General features: G+C 50.9%; 6 protein-coding genes across 6 annotated transcripts; 3 read left to right on the plus strand and 3 right to left on the minus strand.

Annotated features, from left to right (window-relative positions):
- Positions 1-956: 956 nt before the first annotated feature.
- Positions 957-3299, plus strand: N7525_002071 (CeGAL family transcription factor; the record flags this gene model as incomplete). The annotated part of the gene is made up of 5 exons (XM_002557265.1): positions 957-1061; positions 1133-1224; positions 1283-2284; positions 2338-2935; positions 3024-3299. 5 exons carry the CDS (start codon positions 957-959, stop codon positions 3297-3299), a joined length of 2073 nt encoding a protein of 690 aa, XP_002557311.1.
- Positions 3300-3517: 218 nt separating this feature from the next.
- N7525_002072 (uncharacterized protein) lies at positions 3518-5234 on the minus strand (the record flags this gene model as incomplete). Its single annotated transcript, XM_002557264.1, has 3 exons — positions 3518-4576; positions 4632-4928; positions 4995-5234. 3 exons carry the CDS (start codon positions 5232-5234, stop codon positions 3518-3520), a joined length of 1596 nt encoding a protein of 531 aa, XP_002557310.1.
- Positions 5235-5769: 535 nt separating this feature from the next.
- Positions 5770-7705, plus strand: N7525_002073 (glycoside hydrolase family 32 protein; the record flags this gene model as incomplete). Its single annotated transcript, XM_002557263.1, has 2 exons — positions 5770-7282; positions 7344-7705. 2 exons carry the CDS (start codon positions 5770-5772, stop codon positions 7703-7705), a joined length of 1875 nt encoding a protein of 624 aa, XP_002557309.1.
- Positions 7706-8022: 317 nt separating this feature from the next.
- Positions 8023-9925, minus strand: N7525_002074 (putative amino acid transporter; the record flags this gene model as incomplete). The annotated part of the gene is made up of 2 exons (XM_002557262.2): positions 8023-8838; positions 8900-9925. 2 exons carry the CDS (start codon positions 9923-9925, stop codon positions 8023-8025), a joined length of 1842 nt encoding a protein of 613 aa, XP_002557308.2.
- A 277-nt stretch (positions 9926-10202) lies between these two features.
- Positions 10203-11342, plus strand: N7525_002075 (cytochrome b5 reductase family protein; the record flags this gene model as incomplete). Its single annotated transcript, XM_002557261.1, has 1 exon — positions 10203-11342. The coding sequence occupies one exon, from the start codon at positions 10203-10205 to the stop codon at positions 11340-11342; it is 1140 nt and encodes a 379-aa protein (XP_002557307.1).
- Positions 11343-11565: 223 nt separating this feature from the next.
- N7525_002076 (O-phospho-L-serine:2-oxoglutarate transaminase) lies at positions 11566-12952 on the minus strand (the record flags this gene model as incomplete). The annotated part of the gene is made up of 2 exons (XM_002557260.1): positions 11566-12135; positions 12188-12952. The coding sequence occupies 2 exons, from the start codon at positions 12950-12952 to the stop codon at positions 11566-11568; spliced, it is 1335 nt and encodes a 444-aa protein (XP_002557306.1).
- Between the last annotated feature and the right edge of the window lie 349 nt (positions 12953-13301).

Raw genomic sequence — 13301 nt, forward strand, 5'->3', positions numbered from 1 at the left:
TAGAATGAGGGCCTTTTTTATCACGTTCCGAGGAATATATTAGCGTATATGCACACTGTTAAGGCTGCCAGTGAAGGAAGTCCTTCATATGTCTAATAATTCTGAATTTTGCCACGCAACAAGGCACTTTGGCGGAGTGGTTAACGCGATGCCCTGCTATGCATGAAAATGTAAGCTTAGGCATTTCCCTCGGGAGCGTGAGTTCGAATCTCACAGGTGTCGATTTTTTTCCTACCATTTTTGCTACCACCAACTACTCCAGTAAGAAATCTGTCAATGTGGTTCCGCCAAGAAAGTTAATATTTGCTTCGCGCGGTATATTATTGCATATATAATACAGTTCGAGTGAGAAAGTAGGCCCGCGCTTATGTTCTTTATCATCTCCTTTTTAGCTTATCTACCAAGTAAGATATAGTATGACTAGTTATAGACGAAATAAAATAGAAATATTAGTTTATTACTGAATTAGCAGTATGTATATAGGATTCAATTACACTAAAATATCATATATGTCAGAGTGAACAAATTCGAAATAACCAATGAGGCACTTTGGCGGAGTGGTTAACGCGATGCCCTGCTATGCATGAACATGTAAGCTTAGGCATTTCCCTCGGGAGCGTGAGTTCGAATCTCACAGGTGTCGATTTTTTTTCTTCGTAGTTTTTGTATTCGTAACGACGCTGCCTCGACGCCCCAAAGTTACGGGTAAAAAGACGGCCGTTTCTGGTGCCATAAGTGGCCATTTTCGTAATTTTCACATTTTCACATTTTCACAGGTCCTCATATTCTAGTTGTAAAATATCTTTGAGAAGAGAAGATGAAGAAGCACGAGCGGAAAGCGGGGGGAAGGGGGCCATGTGGGTCAAACCTTCTTCGACCTCACTAGATTTTATGTCCGACACATTCTCTCTCTAACCTAAGAGAGAGCTATTGCTCTACGGCTATTCGGCTTCATCATGGAAACTAGACAATCTCCGGGCAGTGCCACCGGCGCCATCCGATCACATAAATCGGCTATCGCCAAGAGAGCATGTGACCAATGCAAATTCCGCAAGATCAAGGTAAGACATGATATCCCCCACCCCCCTTTCATGTATTAAAATGAGAATGAGGTGTACTAATTTGCCTCCAGTGCAGCTTGTCACAACCGTGCAAGGCTTGTGAGTCCATGGGCTTCGAGTGTACATTCCTTCAACCTCAAAAGAAGCGCGGACCAACCGGGCAGTGAGTAATCACCCATGACTGTAACTTCCAAGGTTATATCGCTAACTGGGATGTGAAGTCGCGTGTCGCAAATTCGACAGCAGCAGACTGTCATAACTCCCCAAGAAAAATCCAAGAATAGCTTCCAGTTCCAAGCTCCAACCTCATCGGTGGAGTCCGGTCAAGCCGGTTCATTGCCCGGAGCACCTTGGAACCCCACTCATGGTGCAGCCACGGTGCCCCTAGAGGGGGCCGGAACACTACCGCCTGCAGGTATACCGCCTCCAATGGCACCCTGGGGAGAGGAAACCGCATCTATAGATTCTCATAGCAACAGCGCTATGAGCTGGAATGATCGAAGTGACGCGGAATACTGGCTTCCAGATAATCTGGAATCCCAAGTCCCTGTCTTCGAATTCCCAGGAAATAATGTCTATCTCAGGCCATCTCTTCCGTCTATCATTCAACCAGTCCCCGATGCTGCGGCCATGAGTATGCCTCCACAGGATGCTCCAAATATGCCATTCTCACCATCCGTGGGGTCTATGCATTCAGATACCCAGGAAACCCATGCAGTTTGGCCATCTACAATCAACGAAGCAAATATGATCCCTTGGATTGATGTTTACTTTGATCGGCTGCATCCAACCATACCCGTTCTCAACCGATCATCCCTCTACACTTCAATGATCACGCAAGAACATCGCAAGAACTCCCAGTTCGGGGCCATGCTCTTGTCGTTATGTGCATTCTCGCTCACACAGCCAATTGAGATCAACGAGCGGCCGACAACCTCATCTCGAGCTCTGCAGGCACGAGCCATGATGAACGAAGCGACCAAAATGCGAAGCTGTTCGGATTTTGGCGAGAATCCAACCATTGAAGCTGTCTTAACAAGCTTTTTCCTCTTCGGCTGTTTGTTTGGAAGTAATCAGCACAACGCCGCATGGCTCCGGATACGGGAGGCACTAGATCTTGCGGCCACGCTGGGATTAAATGATCCCGAGTCATATCAGGATCTGTCGGGGGAAGAGAAGGGCCAGCGACTACGGACGTATCTCGTCCTCTCTATTACAGAAAGGTAAGTAAGCAAGTAACCCTCTCAAAAATTAAGCTGCTGACCATAAACTTCAGAGCCTACGCCTTGCAACGGCGACACCCAATAACCTTCTGGGGGAAGCCAGGGTTCACTATGCGGTCAGTGCATGACTTCATTCACAGTGCCACGCATAGCGTCGTCTCTGGCATTGTGGTCCACAACGAGAAAGACGCTGAAGGAATGATGGGTCTCGCACGAATGATGGAACTATTCGATGCCATCGACGAAGATGTCATCGACTGCTGGAACCGCCGATGCGATATCAGCAACGGGTACTGCCAGCGGCTCACCGAAGGCAAGGCACTCTCCATTCACCAAAATCTCAATCGAGTCAACCAAGCCGAACGATATCGCGGCTATGACTGGTTCGAGCGAGCCAAGGGAGGCCGTGACGAAACCAGCAATGCTACGTTTGCCATGGGCCTACGAGAGACTCAAGCAGCGGACGTTTTTATCACCCAGAAATGGCTCCAAAACCGTGTCTGGCTCCTCTCCTCAACCCACGGGCTTCTGAGTGCCCATGCGGAACAACCCGAGCTAAGCTACGGATATGCCGTATCTGTTGCCGAATCCACTCTCCAGCTTTGCCAGTCATTAAGGTTGAGCTCCATGGAAGCTCATGGCATCGGTTTGGTATGTAAATTTTCCTTGTCTATGGCCTTCAGAGGTGTAGGTTTGGCTTGTAAACTGGACCCCATCACTAACAATTCAATGCCTATAGACCGAAAAACTGTACGATATCGCAATCTGTGCAACAAACATCCTATGCAACACAAGCCCATCTTACGGGGTTGGCCTAAACACGCCTGTCACCTTCACTGAAAGAATACCACTAACTACAACTTCCACGCCCCAGAGTCTCGCAGAAGATTTCTTGTTACTTATGACCAGCTTCCGCGGTGGAAACCATCCTTATCTGGAGAAGTATAGAGCTCACCTACGCTCACTGCAGATTATGGAGCCCAAAGCTCCAGCTCCAGAGTGGGCACAACGATGACACCTGCTCTTATAGTGGTTTTCTTTCTTCTCTTTCCCCCTTTTCTTCTTGGCGCACGTCGTGATCTTTCCAGTCCCTGTACGAAATGTGTTTTCGATTTGTACGATCTACTGTTTAGACCTCACTGGCTCATGTTACAGTGTACCAAATACGAGTTTAACTATACCCAAGTCAAAAGGTTATTTGCAGACTTCAATTAGAGGGACGAACTAGTCATGTCACAAACCCTTTGACTCACGGGACCTCAACTCAAATGAAGTCTCATACGACCTCCACTTCCACATTGGGATCTTAGCCGCATACATCTCATCGATCTCGGCGAAAGTCCGGCCACGCGTCTCCGGCATGGAGAAGTAGAAAAAGACAATGATGGCAGCCATGCAGCCAGCGAAGATGAGATAAGTCTTCGCGCCAAGGTTAGCTGCATCCGCTGAAGTCAGCTGCGGAACAACAAGAGTGGTGATAACGGCAGTTGTTTGCGCACAGGCAATTGTGTACGCCATAGTGTGGTGGCGGAGTTTGGGAGTTGCCATTTCGGAGGGCATGACGTTCGACAGCGAGAAGAAGGAAGATGCCCAGAAGAAGTTGAATACAAAGGACAAAGCGGCAATGGCCATAGTGGCTTTCTTGTTGCCTGTGTCGAAGGCTAAACCACCGGCCACGGCGTCAATTATGAACAGAATTGCCATTCCGATGAATGCGGTGGGACGTCGACCGGCACGGTCGATGACGAAGGGTGCGGCAATGGTGCCGGCTAATGTGCAGCAGGATGAGATGATTGTTAGGGCGAAGGCGTCTGCAACGCCCAGTGCTGTGAGGAAGACGGTTGTATATGTGGTTGAAAGGATAACGCCTGATATTTGGTTGAGAGAGAAAAATGAGCCTGCAGTTAGGGTACGCTTGAGGTGCTGTCGCTGGAATATGTGCCAGAAGTTGGTCTGGGCATGTAGCTCGCGCTCATTTTCTTCAGACAGCTTCATAAGACGGAGTTCCTCTTCAACCTCGTCGTCACTGGACCCGCGCAGTTTCCGCAGGTTGCGTCGAGCGTCTTCTACATTTCCCTTCCCTGCCAGCCATTGTGGGCTTTCTGGGAGGGACACTGTCAGGAGGAGAAGAAGGACAGGCAGAGCACACTGTATAGCCAATGGGATCTGATATGATAGGCTCCCATCGATCTTTTCTGTTCTGTACACCACCACGGTACCTACGACGCCGGCTGTTAGATTCAAGATGTTCATTGAGCTGACACATCTTCCCCGTATAGATACGGGAACCACCTAGGCGTAAGAGTCAGCGCGATTGAACTCTGAGCAAGTGGTAAAGAATGAATACCTCGGAGATATACAAAGGGGCAGTTGCATTTATGATGCCCAGAGCAACCGAATTAATAGACCGACCACCCACAAAGGCCCCCAAATTCGGGGCAAAGACCTGCAGCAATCCACCGCCCACAGATACGAAATATGCAACGATCAAAGGCCATTTGCGACCAAGGTGGAAATTCATTGGCGAAGCAAGCAGACCTCCGATCACGGAACCCACCAACGGAAGGGAGAATACCAGATTCTGATTGCGAGCCGTAAGGACATACTTCCCAGTGACTGGGTTAGGTCCTTGGAATTTCTCAACCTGTGGGAATCAGCTGGGATCCCATGTTGTGCTATGACGTTATGATGCGATGATCTTAACACTCACAAAATCCGGCAACGCAGCAACCGGAGAAATGATCTTGTCGTCGAATCCGAACAAGAATGAAGCTGCACCAAATACTGTACATGCGAAGATTAACAGGGCATTTATCGCGTGAGACTTTCGAGGCGCGTCCGAGTCCGAGTAGTCGACATGTTGGGTTTCGGTCGAACCACCCTTGAAAGACATGATGCAGATCCGAATCCAAAACAGAGTGAGCCTATACCCTTGGAGACACACTTCCATAAGGGTATTAGATGGCTATATCTCAATTCATATCAATTCATACTGGGAAAGGGGATGTGGAAGGGAAGTTCCCCGGATCCCCCGGATTTTCTTCCAACCTTACTCCCCGGATTTATTGGGGAAGTTTCTCCGAGATTTCATCGAAGTCCCCTGCAAGGTGGTAGTATATCCCTTTACAACATATATTCTGCATTTACCCCATTGGCTCCTCTAATTCTCTCCTCACCTGCTGGTCTATTTGGCTATCTTCATGTTGACCCCATTTTTGGTCTTTTTTGATTTCGCCGACAATCCTCCTGCAAATGCCGAAGCTATTCCCGATTAACCCCCGAGTCAGGATCAATCTTTCTTGAAGCCAAGATCTGAATCACGTTATCAGATTATAATTTTGACTTCTCGGAGAATAGCTCGGGGATCTCGGCACAAGTTTGGTCGGTGAGTTGCCGAGTCCGAACTGCAGAGATATATCTCTACCTGGTCATCCCAACAACGGCCCGTCCAGTTTCGACTTTCACATCAAGGCCAATATCGAAATATGTCTGGCTCTGTCATGACGGCAGAATTGGACACGCTTGTCCTCAAACATCTGCACAATTCTGAGCAATCACCTTGCAAAGATCACAAAGTCAATGGAGTATCCCATGAGGACGAATTACCTCAGAATACTTCACAATGGAGATCATCATTCCATGTGATAGCACCAGCAGGGTGGATGAATGATCCGTCCGGATTGGGATACGACCCAGTAACAGGATTGTACCATTTATGCTTTCAATGGAACCCGCACGGGAATGATTGGGGCAATATGTCCTGGGGCCATGCCACATCTCCAGACCTGGTGTCATGGACGACATGCACCGAACCAATCTTGACGCCCTCTGCTGAATACGACCGTCTCGGCGTCTTTACGGGATGTCTACGGGCAACAGATGTCGCCGGACAGCCAGGAGCTCTCACGGTCATATACACCTCCGTGAGACATCTCCCGATCCATTATACGCTACCATATACACGCGGAAGTGAGTCGCTCAGTTTAGCTGTGTCGCAAGACGGAGGCAAGACCTGGGAGCGTCAGGCCTCCAACCCGTTCCTCACTGGTCCACCCTCACATCTAAATGTGACGGGCTGGAGAGATCCTGTTATCACAACTTGGGCCGAGGGGCCTCTTTCCAAACACACCCCCTCAACACTATATGGCATTCTATCAGGAGGAATTTCCAAGAAAACCCCAACGGCCTTTGTCTATACTGTGCAAGAATCAGACCTCAGCAAGTGGCATTTCGTTGGCCCATTGGTCGACGTTGGTCTCAATCTGCGACCATCTCGCTGGTCTGGCGACTACGGTGTTAACTGGGAAGTCGTTAATCTGATGACTCTGACCAATGGCATTGGCACGTCTCGGGACTTCATCATCATGGGAGCTGAAGGCTGTGTTCCGTTGGATAGTACTGCCCAAGACGGGCCCCAACAAGCACGCCAGAGGCGAGAAACCCGAGCCCAGCTCTGGATGTGTGTCAAGCCTAACGGCGAAAACAAATCCACTTCCAAAGACAGTGCTCTGGCCTCATATACATTCTCTGGTATCTTCGATCACGGCTGCTACTATGCTGCCAACTCATTCTACGACCCTCAAACCTCACAACATATCGTCTATGGCTGGATCACGGAGGAGGACCTGTCCAATTCTCTCCGTCATCGCCAAGGGTTCAGCGGCTTGGTTTCACTTCCCCGTGTGGTGGGATTGATGACATTGAAAGATGTCAAGAAAGCGCGAATATCACAGTTGAGTTCGATTACTTCAATTGATGCAATTCCCGATGCAACTGGCACTGGTACCTTCACAATCCACACCATGAAGATCAGCCCAGATAGCCGACTCACGCGGCTGAGACAAAATGCCCGGGAGAGCCACCTCGATGGTGTTGTCCTGTCTACATCACCTTCACGGACTGCTACGCTGTTGGGAACATCTAAATGGGAAATAGACGCCGAGTTCTCCGTTGGTAGATCTTGTGCGCGTGTGGGCATCAAGATTCTACACACTTCCGGTAAGCCATTGATTCTGATTCTTCGGCTGAATCGCATACATACTGATATACATCCTTCTAGATGGTCAAGACTGCACGACCCTTTTCTGGGATCCACGAAGTGAGACCTTTGAAATCCATCGACCTCTGATTGATTACGCCGGAGTAAACCACGGCTATGAAAGCGCCCCGCACACGCTATTTACTTCCTTGAACGAGCGCGGCGAAGAGGTTGAAGAGACGCTTCGAGTACACGCCTTCTTTGACTCGAGTGTGTTGGAAGTGTTTGTCAATGACAGAACGGTCATCTCTACAAGAATCTACCACCCAGCAGGCCAATGCTTCGGAGCACTGTTCTTCGCAGAGTCTGGTGCTGGGACGGAGGATGAGAGGCCAGCTGCGGTTCTCGTGCGAGCTTCTCTTTGGGATGGTCTTGGTATATGAAGAATTGCAATATGCAAATATTATAGAAATTATGTATATATGCACCATAATACGCAGCGCGCTAGATCTCTAATAAAACAAGGTAGAAGCAAACACGGCGTGGGGCATCATGAAACAAGCAAGAAGATGAAGCAAGCAGAATGCACCCGCCTAGAGCCATGATCGTCACATCGTCGCCAAACAGGCTTCCATTGTAAGCCTGAATATACACACAGACACCAAACAAAGCTTACGCTTCGTACCATACACCCCAGCTATATATGCATGGGTATCACAATGATAAGAGCAAAAAACGGAGAGGGAGAGTTTCCCCGAACTTATCGGGAGCCGCGCTTCCAAAATTTCCAGCTGGGAAGGTCAATCCGACCATCCCGCTGGTAGATACGCCAGTAGTAGACAGGCACGCCGGTGATGATGAACGCGACGACGATGAGCGTTTGCAGGGGCTCGGAAATGATCGCTCGGCTGAGGAGGAACAGGCTCACGCAGCAGAAGATTATGGGTGTGGTGATCCAGGTGCGGTAGGGACGTTCCAGCTGGGGTTCACGGATACGGAGGACGATCAGACCCAGAACGGTGAGGAAGTAGAAGGTGTATCCGGCTACACCGTAGAAAGTGACGAGGGTGCCGAACTCGCCGACGATGATGTAGATGGCTGTCAGGGCGCTGTTAAAGGCCATGGCATAGATCGGGGTGAATCCAAGTCTGGCTTCATCGCCGAAGAGACGGGAGAGGGACTTGCGGGCCCAGGAACGGCGACGAAGTCGGCTGGTTGCTGGAGGGCCTTGCGAGGGGGAGGCGTTGAGACCGATGCGGCCGAATATCGAGGGCAGATAGCCTTCTTTGCCGGCTGCGTAGACTAATCGGCCGCTTGTGAAGGTGGTTGCGTTGAGGGCTCCGAAGCAGCTGGCTGAGACGACGAGAGCTAGAATCAGGGCTCCGGCGGCGCCGAATACCTTCCCGCCGAATTGGACAGCGACAGTGTTGCTCGCCTCAATGGTGGAATGAGGGAGAACGAGGAAGTATGAGACATTGGCAAGCAAATAGGACAGGATGACCAGTGGCATCGCTGTGTGGATGACTCGTGGCAGATCGCGGTTTGGGTTCTTGAATTCGCCCGTCACGTAGTTGGTCTACAGTGTGTGAGTAGAAGCCTTTTTTTTTTGAAAAACAAATACTTGAGAGTCGACTTACATTGTCCCAGCCGTCAAATGCCCAGAGACCTGCATACAGGGCCACTGCAAAATCAGAGATCTCGGTGTTGGTTCCCTCGAACCATCCTGTCGTCTTCCATTCTTCATTTGCATTTCCTCCAGCTGAGAAGCCAGTCACTGCGACTATAATACCGATGACGGTGACTCCTAGCAGAGCAACGAACTTGAAGAACATAAAGAAATCACCAATGCGAGTGGCGAACTTGGTGGAAATGCAGTTGAGCAGAGTCACTGCCACAAGCCCTCCAAATGCAACACCCTTGTTGATCCAAGGGTTGACATCGCCTACATCGGCGCCCACAAACGCGCGAACGACATATTCACCAAAGATGAGAGAGATAATCGCCGCAGACCCAGGTTTCAGTACTAGCACGGCGCACCATGCGAAAAGGAAGCCTGTTAGCTCTCCAAAGATCTTGGACAGATATATCTGCGAGCCTCCATTCAAGGGAATCGCTCCTCCCAGCTCTGCATAGCTAGCAGCCCCCGTCCAAGCCAGTAGACCAGCCACGGCCCAAACGATGAGCGAGGCGCCCGGCGACCCCGCGTTGGCATTGACCTGACTCGGCGACGAGAAGATACCAGATCCAATAATCAGCCCGACAATGAGTGACAGCCCATTCAGGTATGTCAAGGTCTTATTCCGCTCCAGCGATCCATCTGTGAACCCCGGTCTGTCTGCGGATGGAGTACCTAGGGGTGCGTAGCCACCCTGTGTTTGCGACAGCGGGAACAAAGTGCGTCCAAAATCGAAAGCGGAGGATATGGAGTATGAGCTTTGGGCTCTATGGCGGCCCGTTCCTAGCTCGGCATCTGCATGCGCTTCTGCGAGAGGATCTTCGTCTTCGAGGGAGAGCTTGCGGGATGAGGAGATGCCGTCGGGGGAGGAGGAGCGTGAGGACCCGCCTACGGAGCCGGGGGATGACGATGCGAGGGAAGCGAGTTCTAGTGAATCTCGGGGCGCGACGAGGCTGCCATTCCTGTTGCCTTGGTATGTATTCGGCATATTCTCTTTGTGTGTCGGTGTATAAGTCGGGAGAGAATGGCGGAAAGGTATGTCGTCAGGAGTGGCCAAGGGGATTCTCCATTGCCCGAAGAGAATGTCGGGAATGTCGAGAATGTCAAGTCTATAGAGAGCGTAGAGAGGAGAAGTCCTCAAATTGCGTTAAAGTGAAGAAAGAAGAAACCGCCAAGGGGCATTTTCTTGTCGATCGCCCAATCGGCTCTTGGCCTCGACCTTTGGATTTCCCCCCGCGGTTTCTTTTTCACTTCTGCACTTCCACATGAACAACTTACCCTCTTTATGCTGTAGAAACAGCCAAGGTCTCAGAGCTGTAGCTCGGCCTATACGCTATGCTTCAACCTCAGCCTCAACGCCAAAGCCTTCCCGTTCCAACTCGCGCCGCTGGCTAAGCATCGTCTTCGTAGGCGCAACAGCAGCAGGTGCAGGCGCCTATATCCGATCCCAAAACACATCATCCGCGACCTTGAATCCTGAAACGTTTACCAAATACAGCCTTGTATCACGCGACCCCGTGTCAGCAACCAGCAGCCTCTTCACGCTGCGACCACGCAAACCCAGTGACAGCAATTACGATGTCTACGAAGAGGCATGGCAGACAGGAGTCTGGAGTGTGATGTTCAAGCAACCACAATTACAGATCGGACGGGATTACACGCCGCTACCCACGACGGCGGCGACGTCGCTAACCGTCGACGACGAGAATGAGGGCTGCCTACGGTTCTTTATTCGGAAGGATCCGTTTGGAGAGGTCTCGCGCTATCTGCATAACATCGATGTAGGCGCTGATATCGAGCTGCGTGGACCCAAGATCGAATGCGCGATACCCAGGGAAACGGAGGAGATTCTCTTTATTGCCGGTGGGACGGGGATTGCGCCGGCTCTGCAGGCTGGGTATTCTCTTTTGAATCGCACAAACGCTGAACGTCGACCGAGGATCCATATCCTGTGGGCGAATCGGTTGAAGGATGACTGTGCTGGTGGTCATAGTGACTCGCTGAAGCCACAGCCACGCCAGGGCTGGTTCTCTGGGTGGTTTGGCTCGTCGAAGAGCCATGAAACCACGCCGGGAAATGCTGTGGATGTACGAACGGAAGACACTTCTCTTATTGTGCGAGAGCTACAGGCGCTGAAGTCCCAGTATCCCGGACAGGTCACCGTGGATTACTATTTGGACGAGGAAAACACGTTCATTACAAAGGAAGATATCCGAAGTGCTATTGCACCGGCGTCGACAAGAGACTCTCGCAAGAGCAAGTTGATTTTGGTTTCCGGTCCTGAGGGCTTCATCAGCTACATGGCTGGGCCCAAGCTGTGGGCGCAAGGTCAGGAGCTCCAGGGCCCCTTAAAAGGAGTCATCAAGGAACTTGATCTCAAAGAATGGGGGGTGTGGAAGCTCTGAGCGACTTCTCTTGAGCTTTTGGACCGCTTTTGTACCAATATAGGAAACCTTTTTGTCATTAAAGCATATATATAGCATGGATATACTGGGAGTTATGTTGAATAAACAGTCGCAACTGTCCTGGACACATTCCAGCGTCCTATTTCGTTACCCATCACACATTCCTGGCCGAAAGCCCCAGGTTGAATTTCGCTCAAACACCGATTTTATATCCAAACACAGTCTACTGTGCTGTAGCAAAGTCCTCGAGGTACTGCACGAGCTTCTGCACGTTCTCCAACGGAACCGCATTGTAGTTGCTGGCGCGCATACCGCCTACACTGCGGTGGCCCTTGAGGCCCTGGAGAAGACGCTTCTCAGCGCCAGCGATGAACTCCTTCTCCTTTGCATCGTCGCCGCCGCTAACACGGAAGCAGATGTTCATGCGGCTGCGGACGCTGGCATCAGGCACAACCTGGTACACTTGCGGGAACTTGTCCAAGGCACCGTAGATAAGCTGCGCCTTCTTGTTGGCGACTTCCTCTTGCCCGCTGACCTTTTGAGCGCTGAACTCGGTCATCAGGTCGGCCATGACCTGGCCGGCGATCCAGAGGTTGAAGATGGGGAGGGTATTGTAGAGGGAGTTGTTCTTAGCAATAGTGGCGTAGTCAAGAACGATTGGGCCGGGGAGACCGCCAATGTTCAACCGGTGGAGGAGAGCAGGGGGAGGAGTCGCGGTGTGGGGAGGGAGGAGGTCCTTGCGAACGATGGCAATAGTGATACCGGTGACACCGATGTTTTTCTGCGCGCCGCCCTGTATATATTGTTAGCGTATCCCATAACGTAGAGAGATTGAAGCGACGTACGAAGATGACAGCGTATTTGCTAACATCAACCTTCCGGCTGATGAAGTTGGAGCTCATATCGGCGACAACGAGACGCTCATCTTCGGCATCCTGACCCTGAGCCTCCAATGACTTGGGGAACTGCTGGAACTCGACACCATCGACCGTCTCATTATCGCAGAAGTAGACAAACGCAGAGCCCTTACCGCCCTCCTTCTTGGTAGGGGTCAACGACCAGGAATCCTCCGCGGGGATTGTGCCAAACTTCCCACCGTTGGCCTTGCGAGCATCAAGAGCGACATTCACGTATTTCGAGCCGATCAGTCTGCTGGCTTCCTGGGAAGCCTTGAGCGACCAGGATCCAGTCACGAGGTAATCCAGCTTCAGCTCCTCGTCGACCTCCTTCTGAAGTCTCTGGAAGACCAATTCGTCAACTTCAGCCTGTTCCGCATCGGGCTGTGCCTTCTTCACGTCGGCCTCGGCCTTGCGGCGGCGGCGCTCAATCCAGACGGGGACCAGGTTCTGCACGACAGCGCTGAACTCGCCACTGCCTCCGGCCTGCATGAACAGGATCTCATAGTTGTCAGGGATATCGAGGAGAGCGGAGAGGTTGGCTTTGGCGTCGTTGAGGATCTTGTTGGCGGTGGGGGAGCGGTGCGAAATCTCGCCGAGTCCGAGTCCGGCGTCGTTGAAGTTGACGAATGCGTTTGCGCCGGCCTCGACGACTGAGGTCGGGAGGGGAGCTGGACCAGCTCCAAAGTAGGAGACTTCTTGTCGGGAAGGCATGATGAGATTAATTGAGGTGGAGGTAGAAGAGAAAGAGAAGAAGCGGGAGAGGAAAACCTCAAAAAGTGTGGACCGCAGTGGATCAACCTTGGAGGAAAAGTAAGAAGAGACGGAGCTATTTATGTGTTCAAATGGCAGGATTTACTATTTCGACAGCCTAATATATTCACCGGATATACGTTTACACATCCAATTGACTGTCTTATAGGTCCTAGCAATGGCGGGGTATGAGTCAATTCGGTATGGGCCTTTTTGAGTCACTAACTTGGAGGTTGAAGATGCAAAATGATTTCCTTGGATGGTTTGTACTGACTAGATATGTAGTAGAGACATATCACAGACTTACCTG

This window comes from Penicillium rubens (assembly GCF_028828025.1).
Source record: "Penicillium rubens strain IBT 27055 chromosome Unknown utg000001l_segment0_segment0, whole genome shotgun sequence".
Classification (NCBI taxonomy): Eukaryota; Fungi; Ascomycota; class Eurotiomycetes; order Eurotiales; family Aspergillaceae; genus Penicillium; species Penicillium rubens.